We start from the raw sequence: 14,186 nt of genomic DNA, 5'->3' as shown, positions 1-14,186 counted from the left end.
GGGGACACAGAACCTGTATATAGACTATATGCAAGATCAGCATTAAGCACAAGTAGCTAAATTGACTGCTCTGTGCCCTGATGCCCTGGTCTAGACTCCTCTCTGCTCCACACTATCCACAGTTAACTGCTGTGGGGAGACTGCAGAGTGTTGGATGAGCTCAGGAGACTGGTTCACTGGTGAGAGAATAATTTAAACTCCTAATTCAAAATCTTGCTGGATTACCCTCTTTGCCAAAGGCCAGCCTAGCCTGGGCAGCTACACTGCCTGAGGAAATACTCAAGGCTCCAGCCCTTGCCAGCCCTTTGACATGTGCTCATCTGTTAGCATGAGCAGTTTCATTGAAGTCCATTCAGAGCAAAGCGATCTGTATGCCCAAGTGTCAGCAAGCTGAGATTTAAAATGCTGGGCAACTGGAGGCTGGCAATGGGACATTTCTGAATTTCCTTCAGCACCTGATTATTAGCAAATATCAGCAAAGTCACATTACTGGGCAGTACTGAGAGTTGCAATTGGAGGGTGACATTATTTTTGGAGCACAGAGTGCTTTGAAAAAGCCTGTTTCAATTTGCAAAGTACACTGACGCAATATACTGCTGTTGTGCTGAGTGAACATGTTAGTTATGCTTTGCATCATCCACCATATCCTACGCAATCTGATATACCTGATGAGCAGCAGTAAAACAAATATCATTAATTAAATGTCAATGAACCAACAGTAAGCACACAGCGGCACCTAGGACATTTATTTCCTGATGCAAGTTGAGATGAATACTGCAGAACTCAGCAACCACAGTGCCATAATTTTTGGTGAAAGGTGTTTGCTAGTTTATGGATAACAACCACAGTGGCCTTACTGTTTAACATCTGTTTAACTGAACAGTGGCATCCTGTTTAACATCTTCATTAGTGGTTTAGGTGATGGGGCACAGTGTAACCTCAACAAGCTGGCAGGTAACACGAGAGGAGCAGGAGTAGCTGATCTGCCAGAGGGTTGTGCTTCCATCCAGAAGGACCTCGACAGTCTGGAGAAAGGGGCTGACAGGAACCTCATGAAGTTCAACATGGATAAGTGCCAAGTTCTGCATCTGTGGAGGAACAATCCCATGCACCAGTACACGCTGTGGGCCACCCAAATGCAAAGTAGCTTGGTAGAAAATGACCTGGTGATCCTGGTGGACACCAAGTTCAACATGAGCCAGCAATGTGTCCTTGCTGCAGAGAAGGCAAATAGTGTCCTCGGCTACATTAGACAACGTACTGCAAGCAGGTTGAGGGAGGTGATCCTTCCGTTCTACTCACACTGATGAGGCTGCACCTGGACTACAGCTAACAGCCACCAGGGTCTCTGAAGGAGTCTCTGTCCATGAGAAATTGACACAACAGAGACATGACCTCTGTCCCTGGAGCAGGAGTATAGTGATGTGTAGCCTATATTATCACATCTTGTAACTAGAGAGTACTTTCTAAGCACTCCCTGAGGCATCTAGAATGCTTCTGCTGTCTGCCATGTAGATGTATAAATAACGAGTTTTTCAGACCACGGGACAGACAGGGCTGCTGCAGAACACAGTCGTATCTGTTCTGCTTTCCTCAACTTTTACTAGTGTTAGCTCTGATTTAAAAGACTGCCCTGGCCCTGTTTGTGTCACTGAAAAATATTTATTGTTCTGTAATGAATCTGTCATTTAATCTAGAATCATAGAATATTTTAAGTCAGATGGGACCTTAGGATGCCATCTGGTCCAAAACATTGTTTTAGTATTTCAAATAATATGGATGCCACAGCTTCTCCAGGCAACCTGTTCCAGCATTTGATCACCCTAACTGTAAAGAATCCTTTCCTTGTATCTAGCAAGATTTTCCCCAGCTACAGCTTGCACCTGTCACCTCTCATTCTTTCACTGTGCACTGCCAGGAAGACTATGGGTCCATCTTCTCCATAGCTAATCACGAGGTTGTTGAAGACAGCCAGTTAATTCCCCTGTTGGCCTTTTCTTCTCCAGATCAAACAAGACTTCTCTCAGTGTCTCCATTAAATAGTCATTATGCTATTGTTTCCCAGTGACAAATCTGGCACAGCAGTGTATGTCCTTGATTCACTGAAGACATTAGTAATATCACACTAACCATATTTATTGATGATACCAACCTGGTGAAGTGGGACTCAACTGTCTGTGTCTTTACTAGCCAGAGCGCTCAAGGATTTCTACCATGTTAATCTTGTGTAGTAGAGGCAGAAACAATTTCTAAAGGCTCAATCCAGAATCAAAGTAAAAACTCAGTCTTGGCTTTAACGCAGTCCAGTGTTCAGACCCTTTACATCTCTTTTCACAATGAAGCAGAAAAAGAGGAGTTCTCCCCAATCACAGTCAACTTGGTATTTTAGTTCCACTGCATTAAGCACAATAAAGAATTAGAGTAGGTTATTCCTCATATACAGAACAGATGTACTTTCACAATGTATTCTTAAGAGTTCAGATGCCTCTGCAGTTTTCTAAGGTCCAAACAGAAGCAGATCCACTGCATCATAATATATTACTCTGCATGATGCTAACAACTACAGCCATTTTCCCAGTTGCCATTGTTTCATAAAGATGCCACTCATATTTCCTGTCTTTTGTCCATTTTAAAATGACAGCAATAATTTCTGACTATGTGCATTGATATAAGTCAACTCCAGGGGTCCACCTCTAGAGCAAACAGGAGCATGGCAGACATCACACCCTCCGTCCATCACACACAAGGGACTTCCTCACCAGCTACTTGGTGAATAACTTGCCTATCCTATGTGAAAGCCAGTACTGGCAGAGCTGGCAGGATACTATCTGCTGGACTGGAGTGGAAATGCACAGCACTGCATTGTCCAGATGGCAACTAAGGGTTACACTTCTATCAAACAGACACCTTTGCCTTGGAGAACGGGTGTGATGTTGAAGGCCACACTGGGGTACCTCTCTGATGGAGCAAGCATGCTGTGATGGTCTTTACTTAGACAAATTCCTTTGGCTTCAGTTGAAATTGCTTGAGCGAAGACTAACAAATATCTTGGGGTTCAACTACTGCATCTCATTTGCTTCCAGGAAAATGGTGATGATAAAAATAACAAGGAGAACCTTGTGACTAATGTCACATTTAAATTTACATAAAGGACAATTCTGCACTTCAGAAATTTCTCATGCTCTTAAGGGACTTGGGTAAGTGAAAAGAGAATCTGAAACGAGAGCAGGCTTTTAGCCACGCTGCATTAATATTTTTACTACTTTCACCAGTCTAGAGAACATTAAAATTGTACCTTTGTCACGGCTCTCACAGAAGAGTCCCTCATTCTCATGTTTTGTTGTGCTTTGGTTGTTGTATGATTGGTTGGGTTTGGGTTTTTTTGTTTTGTTGGTTTTTCTGGTTTGTTTTTTGGTGGGTTTTTTTTTGGTTTGTTTTTTTTTGGTTTGTTTTTTTTTTTTTTTTTTTTTTTTTACTATAAACATGACTTCTGTTATCCTGGGATTTTTGCATGTGGGTGGATGGATGTGATGCTAAGCAGTTGAACTGGTTTAACGAGAACGCTGTGAGCTGCCAAACTAAACCATGATCTCAGCAGGAAGTTACACGAGAACAGAGAAGTTTCTCTGTAAACTAGGACAACCTGGCAATTGCCTAAACATTACGCTACATCTGTTCTTAAGCCCTATCATTCAGAAATGTCATTCAAGCGTCAAGTAATACCTAGCACTGAATCACTCAGAGGTGAGTGACACTCAAATAGTTTTCAAGATAAGAACTACTACAGGTACAGTACATTGGAGATCACCTGAACTACTGCAGGCGCATTTGCTTCGGCACCTAAAGCTGCTGTACTTAAATTCAAATGGTGACATCGAGCTCTTCAGTGTCCACTCAGAATAATGACTGCTACTCTTTATTTGCCTGAAGGTAGATAATGCTGCTATTGATAGTCAAAAGCTCAGCTCTTCTAAGAAAATCAGTGACACTCAAGGTTTTCTGAAGAAGGATACACTGCCTGAGAAGGGCAGCAGAAAAATAGTAAATGTGGAATTGTTTTACACTGTTGTCATTACTTTTATGCTCATCTTCAAGCAGAGATTCAGGAAGAATTTATTCATATTTTTAGGCGGATTTTTATATAACGTATACTGATTAAAAAGTTTATCTTTGATTTAACAAAGGGTATTCCTGGAAATAGAATCCCAGTATTTCTGGAGAATAAACATAATAAACAGCCAAATGTTACGATGCTTACTCAGCCTCTTTGGTTTACAATACAAGAACAGAATTCCCATCAGATTTGAGGTATTTTTTCATTCTTTTAGACAGGAAACACAAGAACAACTTTTTCAATGACATCCAAACAAGTCCGTATTTAATCCACAACAAAACCACATAATCACAAGACAAAAACAATCACATTCTTGAATACCAAAAAGGAATTGTCTCTCATTTCCATTACATTTGGGTTAAAGGCTTCAGTTTTCCATTCTGTCAATAGAAAAGCATATACCTTTAACTGCAGAAGAAAATACAGACAAAATAAAACAGAATGATTTGTCACCATAAATATATGCGATAATCTACCTGTTAAAGTCTGTAGATGAAAAGAAAAAAAAAATCCACATAACTGAATTCCTCATCATTGTTTTTAATACTTCTTAGGTATCAACTGTCCTGAAACTCACTTGCAAAAATGAGATTGCAGGACTGGGGCTTTAGTTTGAAAGCAGCCCAGTAGATATAAACCAGTATATTTCATTCAAATAGGTGATTACTTTGGATCTCTCTTAAATGGCAAACTCCTTAGATTAGGGACCTGGTCTCCAGGCCAGAAGGATTAACAGTTTTCCATTATGAAAAAAAAAAAAAAAAAAAAAAAAAAAAAAAGTGGTAAGAGATGCAAAATTGGGAATACCACTGTAAATTAAAAGTTTCTGTGCCTCATCAAATATATATATATATTCTAGAGTTTTGTCTGAGCAATGATTTGGGTCTAAATGTCTGAACATTCTTCATTTCATTAGAAATGTCTTCACAATTCTTTACACAATTTAACAGGGCATGAACACTAAAAAGACAGAGAACTAGTAGAACCAGAAGATTTTGTCTTCTGTAGTATCTTGAAGAAGTACAGGAGTCATAAAGCAGGATGGCAAAAAGACATTTTCTACTCTTAAAATTAATAGCAGCTAGCTTTTCTGGAAGCAATCTCCTGTGGATCCTTAATTCCTATCTTTCCTGACAATTTCAAAAAAGCTGGAGTAAAGGGTTACTTAAAGTTTTTCAGAGTATGAACTGCAATATAACACAGTCAGATAATGTTAAGAGACACATTTACCCCATTTACAAACTGTGCATCCATCTCATTTGTTAGCACAATTTGTCACAAGCATTTAAAATGCTGCAGAAAAGCCTCACTGTTCTTCACATTGGCATAGACTGCCTCCCTCCCTTGTTTCTGTGGCAACATCACCTCTTGCATACATGGCAAAAGTCATGTTCTCACCTATTTGCTGTACTTTCAGCCAGTATATGAACACACTTCACTCACTGGCTGAAAACATGGAGGAGAGACTCAGCATCAGACCAACAGCCAGATCTCCACAGGCCATGATGTCTCCACCATTGAAACTGTGCCTTCAAACACCAGAAAAACTGGAATGGGGCACCTCAGCCAGCACCGGTCATCCTAAGGCAAGTTCTCTCATTCCCACAGATGTGAGGCCAGGGAGCTACTTGAATACAGTTCTTTCAGCAATATAGTTACAGACAAGATGTTTTCTCTCCAGAAGAGTGATTCACTGCGTAGGCAATACTGATTGCCAGCCATATCAGCCATTTCCTGGCAGGCAGCAACTTACTTAGAGAATCAAGGGCCAAAGGCAAATCCAGCCAGTCCCCAACTGTTAGGAGATGTCCACCCCAGACATCATAAATGCCACTACAAATCAAGACATATTATTAGCTGAAAAAAATTAACATAATTGCTGTCTTACCTGCTTCTTTCCCTTAATGTTTCTCTAAGTAATTTCCTAGCTATTAAAGTGACCTAGCAATCGCTGACAAAACAAAGCACAGTCTGCATATTGTAACGCAGATTACATGTTCAGCCTGACATGCAGTTACTATCATTCTCTTGGATGACGGCACTTTTCAGTATGGCTTTCGTGTGCCATCTGGTGGACTTTCAGCATTTGGTACATTTTGTTTATGTACAAATCCAGTGACACAGAGGTGCTCGATATACTGACGTATCTACCTTCTTTAGCGAATGATAGTATTCATCTTATCATCCTGCGTTCGCTCAGATTATTTTTTGCCTGAGAGTAATAACTTAATTTCTCTCACATTTCCAGTCAAATGAGTTTTTACTACTGTAACTATTGTAACTTTAGCTAATCCCTTACACTGATCAATTTTATATGTAATTGAATGGTGGCGCTCTCAAAAAAACTTCTGCCAAACTAGCCTAACAGCAGACCCTCTATGACATTTAGTTGCCTAATTCTCACTGACCAAACATGCTAGCATTAGTCTCTACTTGGGATGAGGGTCAAAGATATTGAAGTAAATCTGTTACCACACAACTTCAAACAAAACTGAGAGTTGCAGTACTGACTCTTCATTCCAAGTACCACAGCAACAACTGTCATTAAAAATACTGTAGGTTTTTATGATACCACATGACAAATGTGAAGCCAAATAAATATTTGAAAAAAAAAATTCAAACATATTTTCTATTGTATCCACCCTTCCTTTGTAACTGTGAGACATTTCTGCATTTCTCTTTTTCATAGAGCGTGAGTTGTGTGATGATGAACCTGGGATGGATTCAATTTCAAAATGCAGCGAGGCCATTGAGCACACAGCCCAAAGAGGCAGCATACCTGCCACTCCAGCACAGTGCCACAGGCACTCTTCCACTCGGCACGAGATGCAGTATATTCCGTGGCAGCTGGGACTTCCAGAATTTTAATGCTGGATGGAGGCTGCCCTCTGAATGAATGAGCTGCAGGTGCCACAGAAGAGCATGAATGGGCAGTTGGATGAGGCTTCTACGCAACATACGATGTCAATTCAGAAACCTGGACAGAAGATTGCAATGACTGTATGGGGAAAAAAAAAAAAGAAAACACCAGCTGAGAGGTGCTGGATATGTGGCTATTAATGAATCTCCTTACTGGAGTCTGGCCTTCTTTCCATAAAGACAAAACAAGACAAACACATATAAAACAGAAAGGAAAAGAACAGCACTGATTGAAAATGCAGCTTTTGTTTTTGGGGACAGACATACACAGATTGTTGCAGGAGCAGAGACAAGGAGCCCTTCTGCCACCATTTTGTCCAACCTGCCTACAGGGTGAAAGACAAAAGTCTACATTCCTGTTCATGTTGCCTTTCCATCTTACTCTGAGTTTTTATTTAAGAATCACAGTTAGGATTTTATTATCCTGGATAAAGCTGAGTGTAGCCGTTAGTGTATTATATGTTCTCACTGCAAACTAAATCCACTTATAAATAGGAGTTATAAAACATCTATTTCATTTAAAAATACAAGTGCCCGTAGTTGTTGTAGAAGGTCTTTAACTGAGATTGAAAGCACATTGTAAGGTTTAAGTATGACCTAAATAGATGAAATAAAAAAATGCAGGTATTTCTTCCAGTGAGCATATAACATACAATTAATTTCAACAGATATTAAATACCTTGGAGGATTACAGCTACAAGACAATACAGATTACAGTTCAAGACATTTTCCATTTCAATTTTGCAAGTTCAGGATGACATCTGAAAGCCATTTTTCTGCCAGTTTTTTCATACTAATCCAATTTCACTCGCAGTAATGAATGGAATATTATACCATTTGTTTTACCCATGAAAACTAACAATGTTCTGTTTTCACAGTATACCCAGTCAAAGAAAACCTTGTGGTGATGTAGTATCTGAGTAGTTGCAAAGGCTTTTGCATCACTTAACATTTCACAGGGAGTTCAAGGATTTCTGGTATCTGATGTGAGGCCTGTTTTTAGGCAACAACAGTGCTTCTGAGGCCTCCACAGCACAAAAAGAATTTTGACACCTTTCATAAAATCGTTACATGAAAAACTTATTTTTGTAACTCTCCTTGTGGATTCATTCAGTTTGAAAGCATCCATTTACTAAAACAAGGTAAGCTGATGTAAATCAGACTTCAATCAGAGAATGCTTTTTCAAGGTTTTGCACCATCCAGTTACATCAGTTCAAAATAAAATCTGAAGGCAATACTGTGCAACTGTGGGCCCACACAAAGTCTGACTGGCTTGTTTGGTCAAAGTCTTCACAAACCAGCCATGAGTTCCACTGGTTACAGCAGGAAAAGGGTGGGTTTTTTTGCTGTTGCTGCACCTCACTTTGTAGGTTGTTCAGCGTACAGAGCACCCACAGCCCTTTTTGTGACTTCTGTTAAGTTTTATCTGTTTTCTCCTTCTGTCTTCTAACACGTGGTTAACAAGTGTCACAAAAGTTCTCACTACTTTTGCGTACAAAAATTAGATGTAGGCCCTAGCAACAGAAAACAAATTGTGTGTGTTTATAATTGCCATGTGTGAAGAACACTATTTAAGACAACTTGACATTTTTTCTTTAGTTCGAATTACCAAATGCTCACTTTAAATTTACTATAGCATCCTAACACCATGTCTTTTGTCTAATGACCAAACGCTTGATTCAGGTTTATGGGTAGAATGGATGCGTGAGGGGGGGTCATTACCCGGAGGAACGATCTGAAAAGGCGCGAAATGGCGAGCCCGAGCACACGCGTATGGCTTTCGGGAGCAAACCCGCTTCTGAGGGCTACCACAGGGGGCTACCACAGGGGGCTACCACAGGCCGCCGCCGCCACCCCCGCCACCCCCCCTCGCCCAGGGCTGCGGCAGAGGCAGAGGAAGGGCCCAGCTGGGCGGCAGGGGCCGAGGGCCCGCCAGCCCCGCCGAGGCTCCCCTCACACCCGGCCCCGCCGCCGGCGCTCGGAAACGCGTCACTCCCCGCGCCGCGCCCCCGCCCCACCGGGTGGTGCGTGACGCCATCACGGCGCGCTGCGGCGTGTGCAGTTGCCGCTGTAGCCCGCGCGGCCCCGCCGGTGGCCGCCCGCAGCATGGCCGCGGCAGGGGAGCCTGCGCCGTCCGCTCCGCCGCTGCCCGCCGCCGCGGTGCCCTCCTTCGCCGTGGCCCGCGGCCTGGTGGGGCGCCGCTACTCCTGCCTGGTGGTAGCGCCGCACCGGCGGCACGTCGCCCTGGCGCCGCGCTACCTGGGCCGCAAGCGCAGCGGCATCCGCGCCCAGCTCGACGCCGAGCTCCTGCGCTACTCGGAGAGGTGCGGCCGGCGGGCGGCTCGGGGCGGGCCTCGGGCCTCAGCCCGCCGGGGCCCCGCGCCGCCGCCTGGGCCCGGCGCGGCCGGGGGAGCGCTCGCCGCCCCGCCGGGTCTGCCTCCGGCCTAACCGCTAACGGTGCCCCCTTCTCCTTCCAGCCTTCAGGGCGTGCCGCTGGCGTACGACAACATCAAGGTGGTGGGCGAGCTGGGGGACATTAACGACGAAAAGGGGTTCATCCACCTGAACGTCGAGGCGGATTTCGTCATCTTCAGCCCCAAGAAGGGGAAAAAGCTGGTGGTGCGTAAACGCGCTGACGTCTCACGGGGCATTTTTTTTTATAAAGTAATCAAAGCTTGGCTTATCTCCGTCATCAACAGAGGTCTGGGACATGGGGTGGAGTTATGTTTTACTTTGTAACACTGGCTTATGCGTGCACGAGTAGTTCACGGTAGTTTGTTAGCAGTGCGTGGTAGTAGATCGTACTTCCGACTATCTGTACTGTCCCTGTATTTATCAAACTTCTACATAACATGTATTGTTAACATATTGTGTTACATATTATTAAATACTTCAGAATTTTGAATATCATATCCATGCTTCTTTCTGAAGAGCTGATAATTCTCAAACAGGTATGCATGTTCTTATTTAATAGTAACAGGGGTGTTTAGGATGCTCATATGAGTTTAGTTCCTTCAAGTACAAGAGCAGTACATCACGTTGAAGGCTACCTTTCAGTAAAAAGAGATGTATGGCTCACAGAACAGCTTTAAGCTTGTTAAGACCCTTGCATCAGTATTTGTGGGGAAAAATAGGTTGAGAGTTGGCTTACATTCATTTGTGTGCTGTACCTTTTGCAGCATAGCTTATGTCTTAAGAAATTAATGTGTCTTCTTGCTAGGAAGAGAATGGAAAAACCCTTAGCCTCTCAGTCACCCTTGGGGAGAACAAAGATGAATAGCATTTGATGTACAAGCGTGTCAGAAACCCACTGAATGGAGTACTTGAAAGCCTTTTAGGTGTCATCTGTATCTTTAGCTGCTAAGTAGTGCTGTGCCACTGTGAATGCTGTTTTAGGCAAGTAAATCAAACTTTAAATGGCTTTAAAACAAAGTTGATGGCTGTAGTGTGGGGAAAGAGTTACCAGTTTTATTCAGATACTCACTGTGGCTATGTTTTGGTGTCATGGCTTGTATCCAGAACTGTGTGGCCAGCAGGACAAGTGATTGTCCCCCTATACTCAGACAGTGGTGAGGCTGCACCTTGAACACTGTGTTCAGTTTTGGGCCTCTCACTTCAAGAGGAATGTAAAGGTGCTGGAGCATGTCCAGAGAAGGGCAACAAGGCTGGTAAAGGGTCTAAAGAATGTCTTAGAACAAGCAGCTGAGAGAACTGGGACTGTTTAATCTGGAGGAGTCTCAGGGGGGATCTTACTGCTGCCTGCAACTACCTGAAAGGAGTGGGCAGGTGGGCGTGGGTCTCTTCTCCCAGGTAATTAGTGACAGGACAAGAGGAAACAGATTCAAGTTGTGCCAGTGGAGGTTTAGATTGATAATTAGGAAAAATTTCTTCACGGAAAGGGTTGTCAAGCATTGGAACAGGCTGCCCAGGGAGGTGATAGAATCACCATCCCTGGAGGTATTTAAAAAACATGTAGATGCAGTGCTTAGCGACATGGTTTAGTGATGGACTTGGCAGTCCTGGGTTAACGGTTGAACCTGATGATCTCAGAGGTCTTTTGCAACCTAAATGATTCTATTATTATTATGCAGATACAGGTTGAGTTCTATTTTTGGAGGAGTTGTATGAAGAGTTTACAGGAATAGCGTTGATTTTAGTGAAGAAGAGTTAGCTTATTTGCTGGATAAACTGACTTCATAAATTGCGCATAAACTCTTGTTGAAAAGTGCCCATATATGAAAATTAAATTTGTATCATAGGCATTTAAAGGAATGATCTTTCTATAACTTCATATGACCTTTTTTTTGTTTGTCTTTTTAGGGTGTAATTAATAAAGTGGCCCCTAGTCATATTGGCTGCCTGATACATGGATGCTTCAACGCGTCTATCCCTAAACCTGAACAAATGTCAGCTGCACAATGGCAAGAGCTGGGGTTAAAAACAGGGGATGAACTGAAGTTTCAAGTATTGCACTTGGATTCTGATGCAGCTGGGGTGTTTTTCATTCGAGGAGGACTTACTAAAAGCAGGTATTGTGACCTACTAGAGAATATTTTTAACTGTTTGCATGGGTTTGTTACAAGCTAAATGATTTGAATTAACATCTTAATCTTCAAGCTTTCTTATTTTTACACAAACCCATGACTATATATACCCTGTTTTTGTTATCCTAAACTAAACTTCCTAGTGTTAGTTCTCATATGAAAATTTTCTCTGGAAAAATAAAAATAGATCTTTGTTTTTTCTTAGATTTAAAAATCTTGGTGTGCTGACCTGTGAACTGTTGATTATGTATGTAATACGTGCTCAAAATAGCACCTCCAGATGTCTAGAGTAGCTGTGTTGGTGAATGTGCACAGGCTTTTCAAGTGAAAACTGTCCAGTTCCTGAAAACGGTGTTCATGTTGGTGTTTGCCCACACAGGTGCGCACATTCCATAATCACAAATCATTACATGTGGATGGCTTAAATGCTTGCTAAAATGTAGGAATATAAAAGATGATACAAGAAAATGCATCACCTTCCTCCTTTTGCTTATGCCTCCTTTTAGAGCAGCTTCCTAAAAATCTTATTAGTGATTAAAAGTTTGTTCAGATTGATTTTTAGATGGTCATTTGCTGAGCAGTGTTTTTTTCTGCCAATGTGCTTATGTTTTTAATTAAATGTACAATGTGACTACTACTGGAAAAATCATAATATTTTTTGTTTGATTTTTCTTTTTTAATCTGGAAGGATGCTCTAAATTGTTTCAGTGAACTTACAATGAAAGTTAACAATGTTGTCCTCAGTGCTTCTGGGGACATCTCCATGCCTTTTAGCTGCATGCTTTCCATATTTGTCTTTCTAGACGTTTTCTCCAGTGCTCTCAGTTGCAAGGTACCTGCTGGAGTTTTTTATTTTGTTTGGGTGGGTTTTTTTCTTTTTTTGCCTTTTCTGGCATCACCTTTGTTTTAGCTGTGTAGACTTTAGCAAGGTAGTTGCTTGGTAAAACCAGTAGTGTGTCTCATGTATGACTGAATAGGCTGTTGACTGTGCATGTTTGTGAAAAACGTAAAAATAAAAATTACTACACAATGTGTAAGTAGGAGTTAGTGTATGAAGGAGTACAAGGAAAGAGGGAATATCAAAGTGGTCTGTACAGCATTTTAGAGAAAAAAATTAGCCTTGGATCTGAAAGAGAATATTGATTCTGCGGTAAGAAGGAAGCTCATCGGGTAACAGAAATTACCCTAAAATACCCTGAAATTATTAAACTGGCTTTATGATTTTCTGTAGCTACAGTATCATGTTCTCCAGCTGGTTTTTTACAAATGCTTATCTTTATCTACTTGATGTAAATAAATACTGTGTGAGGGACAGTTAGATATCTCCACTTCAGCTTATTTTGTGTATTTCTTTACAGCATGCGGCCCAAAAAATCTGAGACTATCACTGGCAGTGCAAATGGAGATGAATTTCAAAATCTTGACTACCAGGAGAATGGCTTCAATGACTCTGGGGGAGGTAACATCACAGAGGAACCTCGAGGTGAGACACATAACACTGGGAGAGAGAACACAGAAGAGCAAAGTGTTGGTGCTGTGAATGGATTATGTGATGATAAAAAGAAGAAGAAGAAAAAGAAAAAGTGTAAGCAAGAAGAACAGGGACTTGTATTGCCTACTAGTGACTCCAGTGGTTACCAAAGTGACCATAAACAGTCAAAGAAAAAGAAAAGAAAGCATTGTAATGATGTTGAAGAAAGTAAATTATCTCAGCTGTCAAAAGAACCCAAAGCTAAAAAGAAAAGGGACTGAAGTCTGAAGTGCTTTTCCTGAGTAAGATTTCCTATGTTTTTGATAAGGTTCCAATAAAATCCTGTTTTCAAAATGTATGTGTATATTGCTTTACTGATGCTCTGCCAGGTGGGATGATGTTTGTGTGTATATGCACACCAACAGCTTTAAAGGCAGGAGCTTTTAAAGAAGTGATAGGAAGAATGTGATAGAAGCAATATCTTATCTTTTATTTATGGGAAAATAAGACGCCAGAAGAACAGTGGAATGCAATTACAGGAACACGTGCATCACCTCTGTGTCTGCTTTTTGGTTCCATGCATTTACTACTGGTTACCATGTAGCCATGGTAAAACCCAATGATCTTTGCTATTCTTTATTCCATCTTTTGCTTCTCAGTGCCTTAATTTTATTAGACTAGATTAGGCTTACCTTTGAGGTTCTGGAAAATACACCTGAATTTTCAGGGGCTGAGAAGAGATACTATTTTTTAAATTTTATTTTATTGTAGTAAGGAACTGTGAATGCCTGTGAATGAAACTACAGCTTGATTTAAAGGTTAAGCGAACTCAAGCATCTTGGATCTTTCAGAACACCTTCTGCAGTACTCTAGGGTATGATCAGTTGATTCAGAGCAAGCAGGGAAGATGGGAGAAGATTAATTAATCTAGTGTAATGAAGTACCACTTACAGGTTACAATACTACTGAGATACAGGCTGATAAAGCAGTTGGTAATGGGATGTACTGTAGTAACTTTCATTTTTTCACATCAAGTTTATTGACTTCACAGTTTTCTTTTAAAAACAAAAAAACAACAAACAAAACCCCTGAAGTGCAACTCCCAACTTTTTGTGCTAGTTGTAACTTTCAAGTACT

The 14,186-nt window shown here is 41.5% G+C and overlaps 1 protein-coding gene across 1 annotated transcript; it reads left to right on the top strand.

Annotated features, from left to right (window-relative positions):
* Window positions 1-9,003: 9,003 nt before the first annotated feature.
* Window positions 9,004-13,407, top strand: POLR1F (RNA polymerase I subunit F). Its single transcript, XM_080383202.1, has 4 exons — window positions 9,004-9,358; window positions 9,512-9,653; window positions 11,355-11,563; window positions 12,937-13,407. Exons 1-4 carry the CDS (start codon window positions 9,141-9,143, stop codon window positions 13,328-13,330), a joined length of 963 nt encoding a protein of 320 aa, XP_080239328.1. The 5' UTR covers window positions 9,004-9,140; the 3' UTR covers window positions 13,331-13,407.
* The last annotated feature ends 779 nt before the right edge of the window (window positions 13,408-14,186 follow it).

The sequence above is a fragment of the Falco punctatus genome (genome assembly GCF_963210335.1).
Source record: "Falco punctatus genome assembly, chromosome: 4".
NCBI classification, from domain to species: domain Eukaryota; kingdom Metazoa; phylum Chordata; class Aves; order Falconiformes; family Falconidae; genus Falco; species Falco punctatus.
This window is presented reverse-complemented; position numbering and strand designations above follow the sequence as displayed.

What these genes read in the sequence shown, in the direction of transcription:
- POLR1F (XM_080383202.1), top strand. Translation starts at nt 9,141, where the DNA reads ATGGCCGCGGCAGGGGAGCCTGCGCCGTCCGCTCCGCCGCTGCCCGCC. An exon ending in CTCCTGCGCTACTCGGAGAG is followed by an intron (nt 9,359 to 9,511) that starts GTGCGGCCGGCG and finishes TTCTCCTTCCAG; the next exon opens with CCTTCAGGGCGTGCCGCTGG. An exon ending in GGAGGACTTACTAAAAGCAG is followed by an intron (nt 11,564 to 12,936) that starts GTATTGTGACCT and finishes ATTTCTTTACAG; the next exon opens with CATGCGGCCCAAAAAATCTG.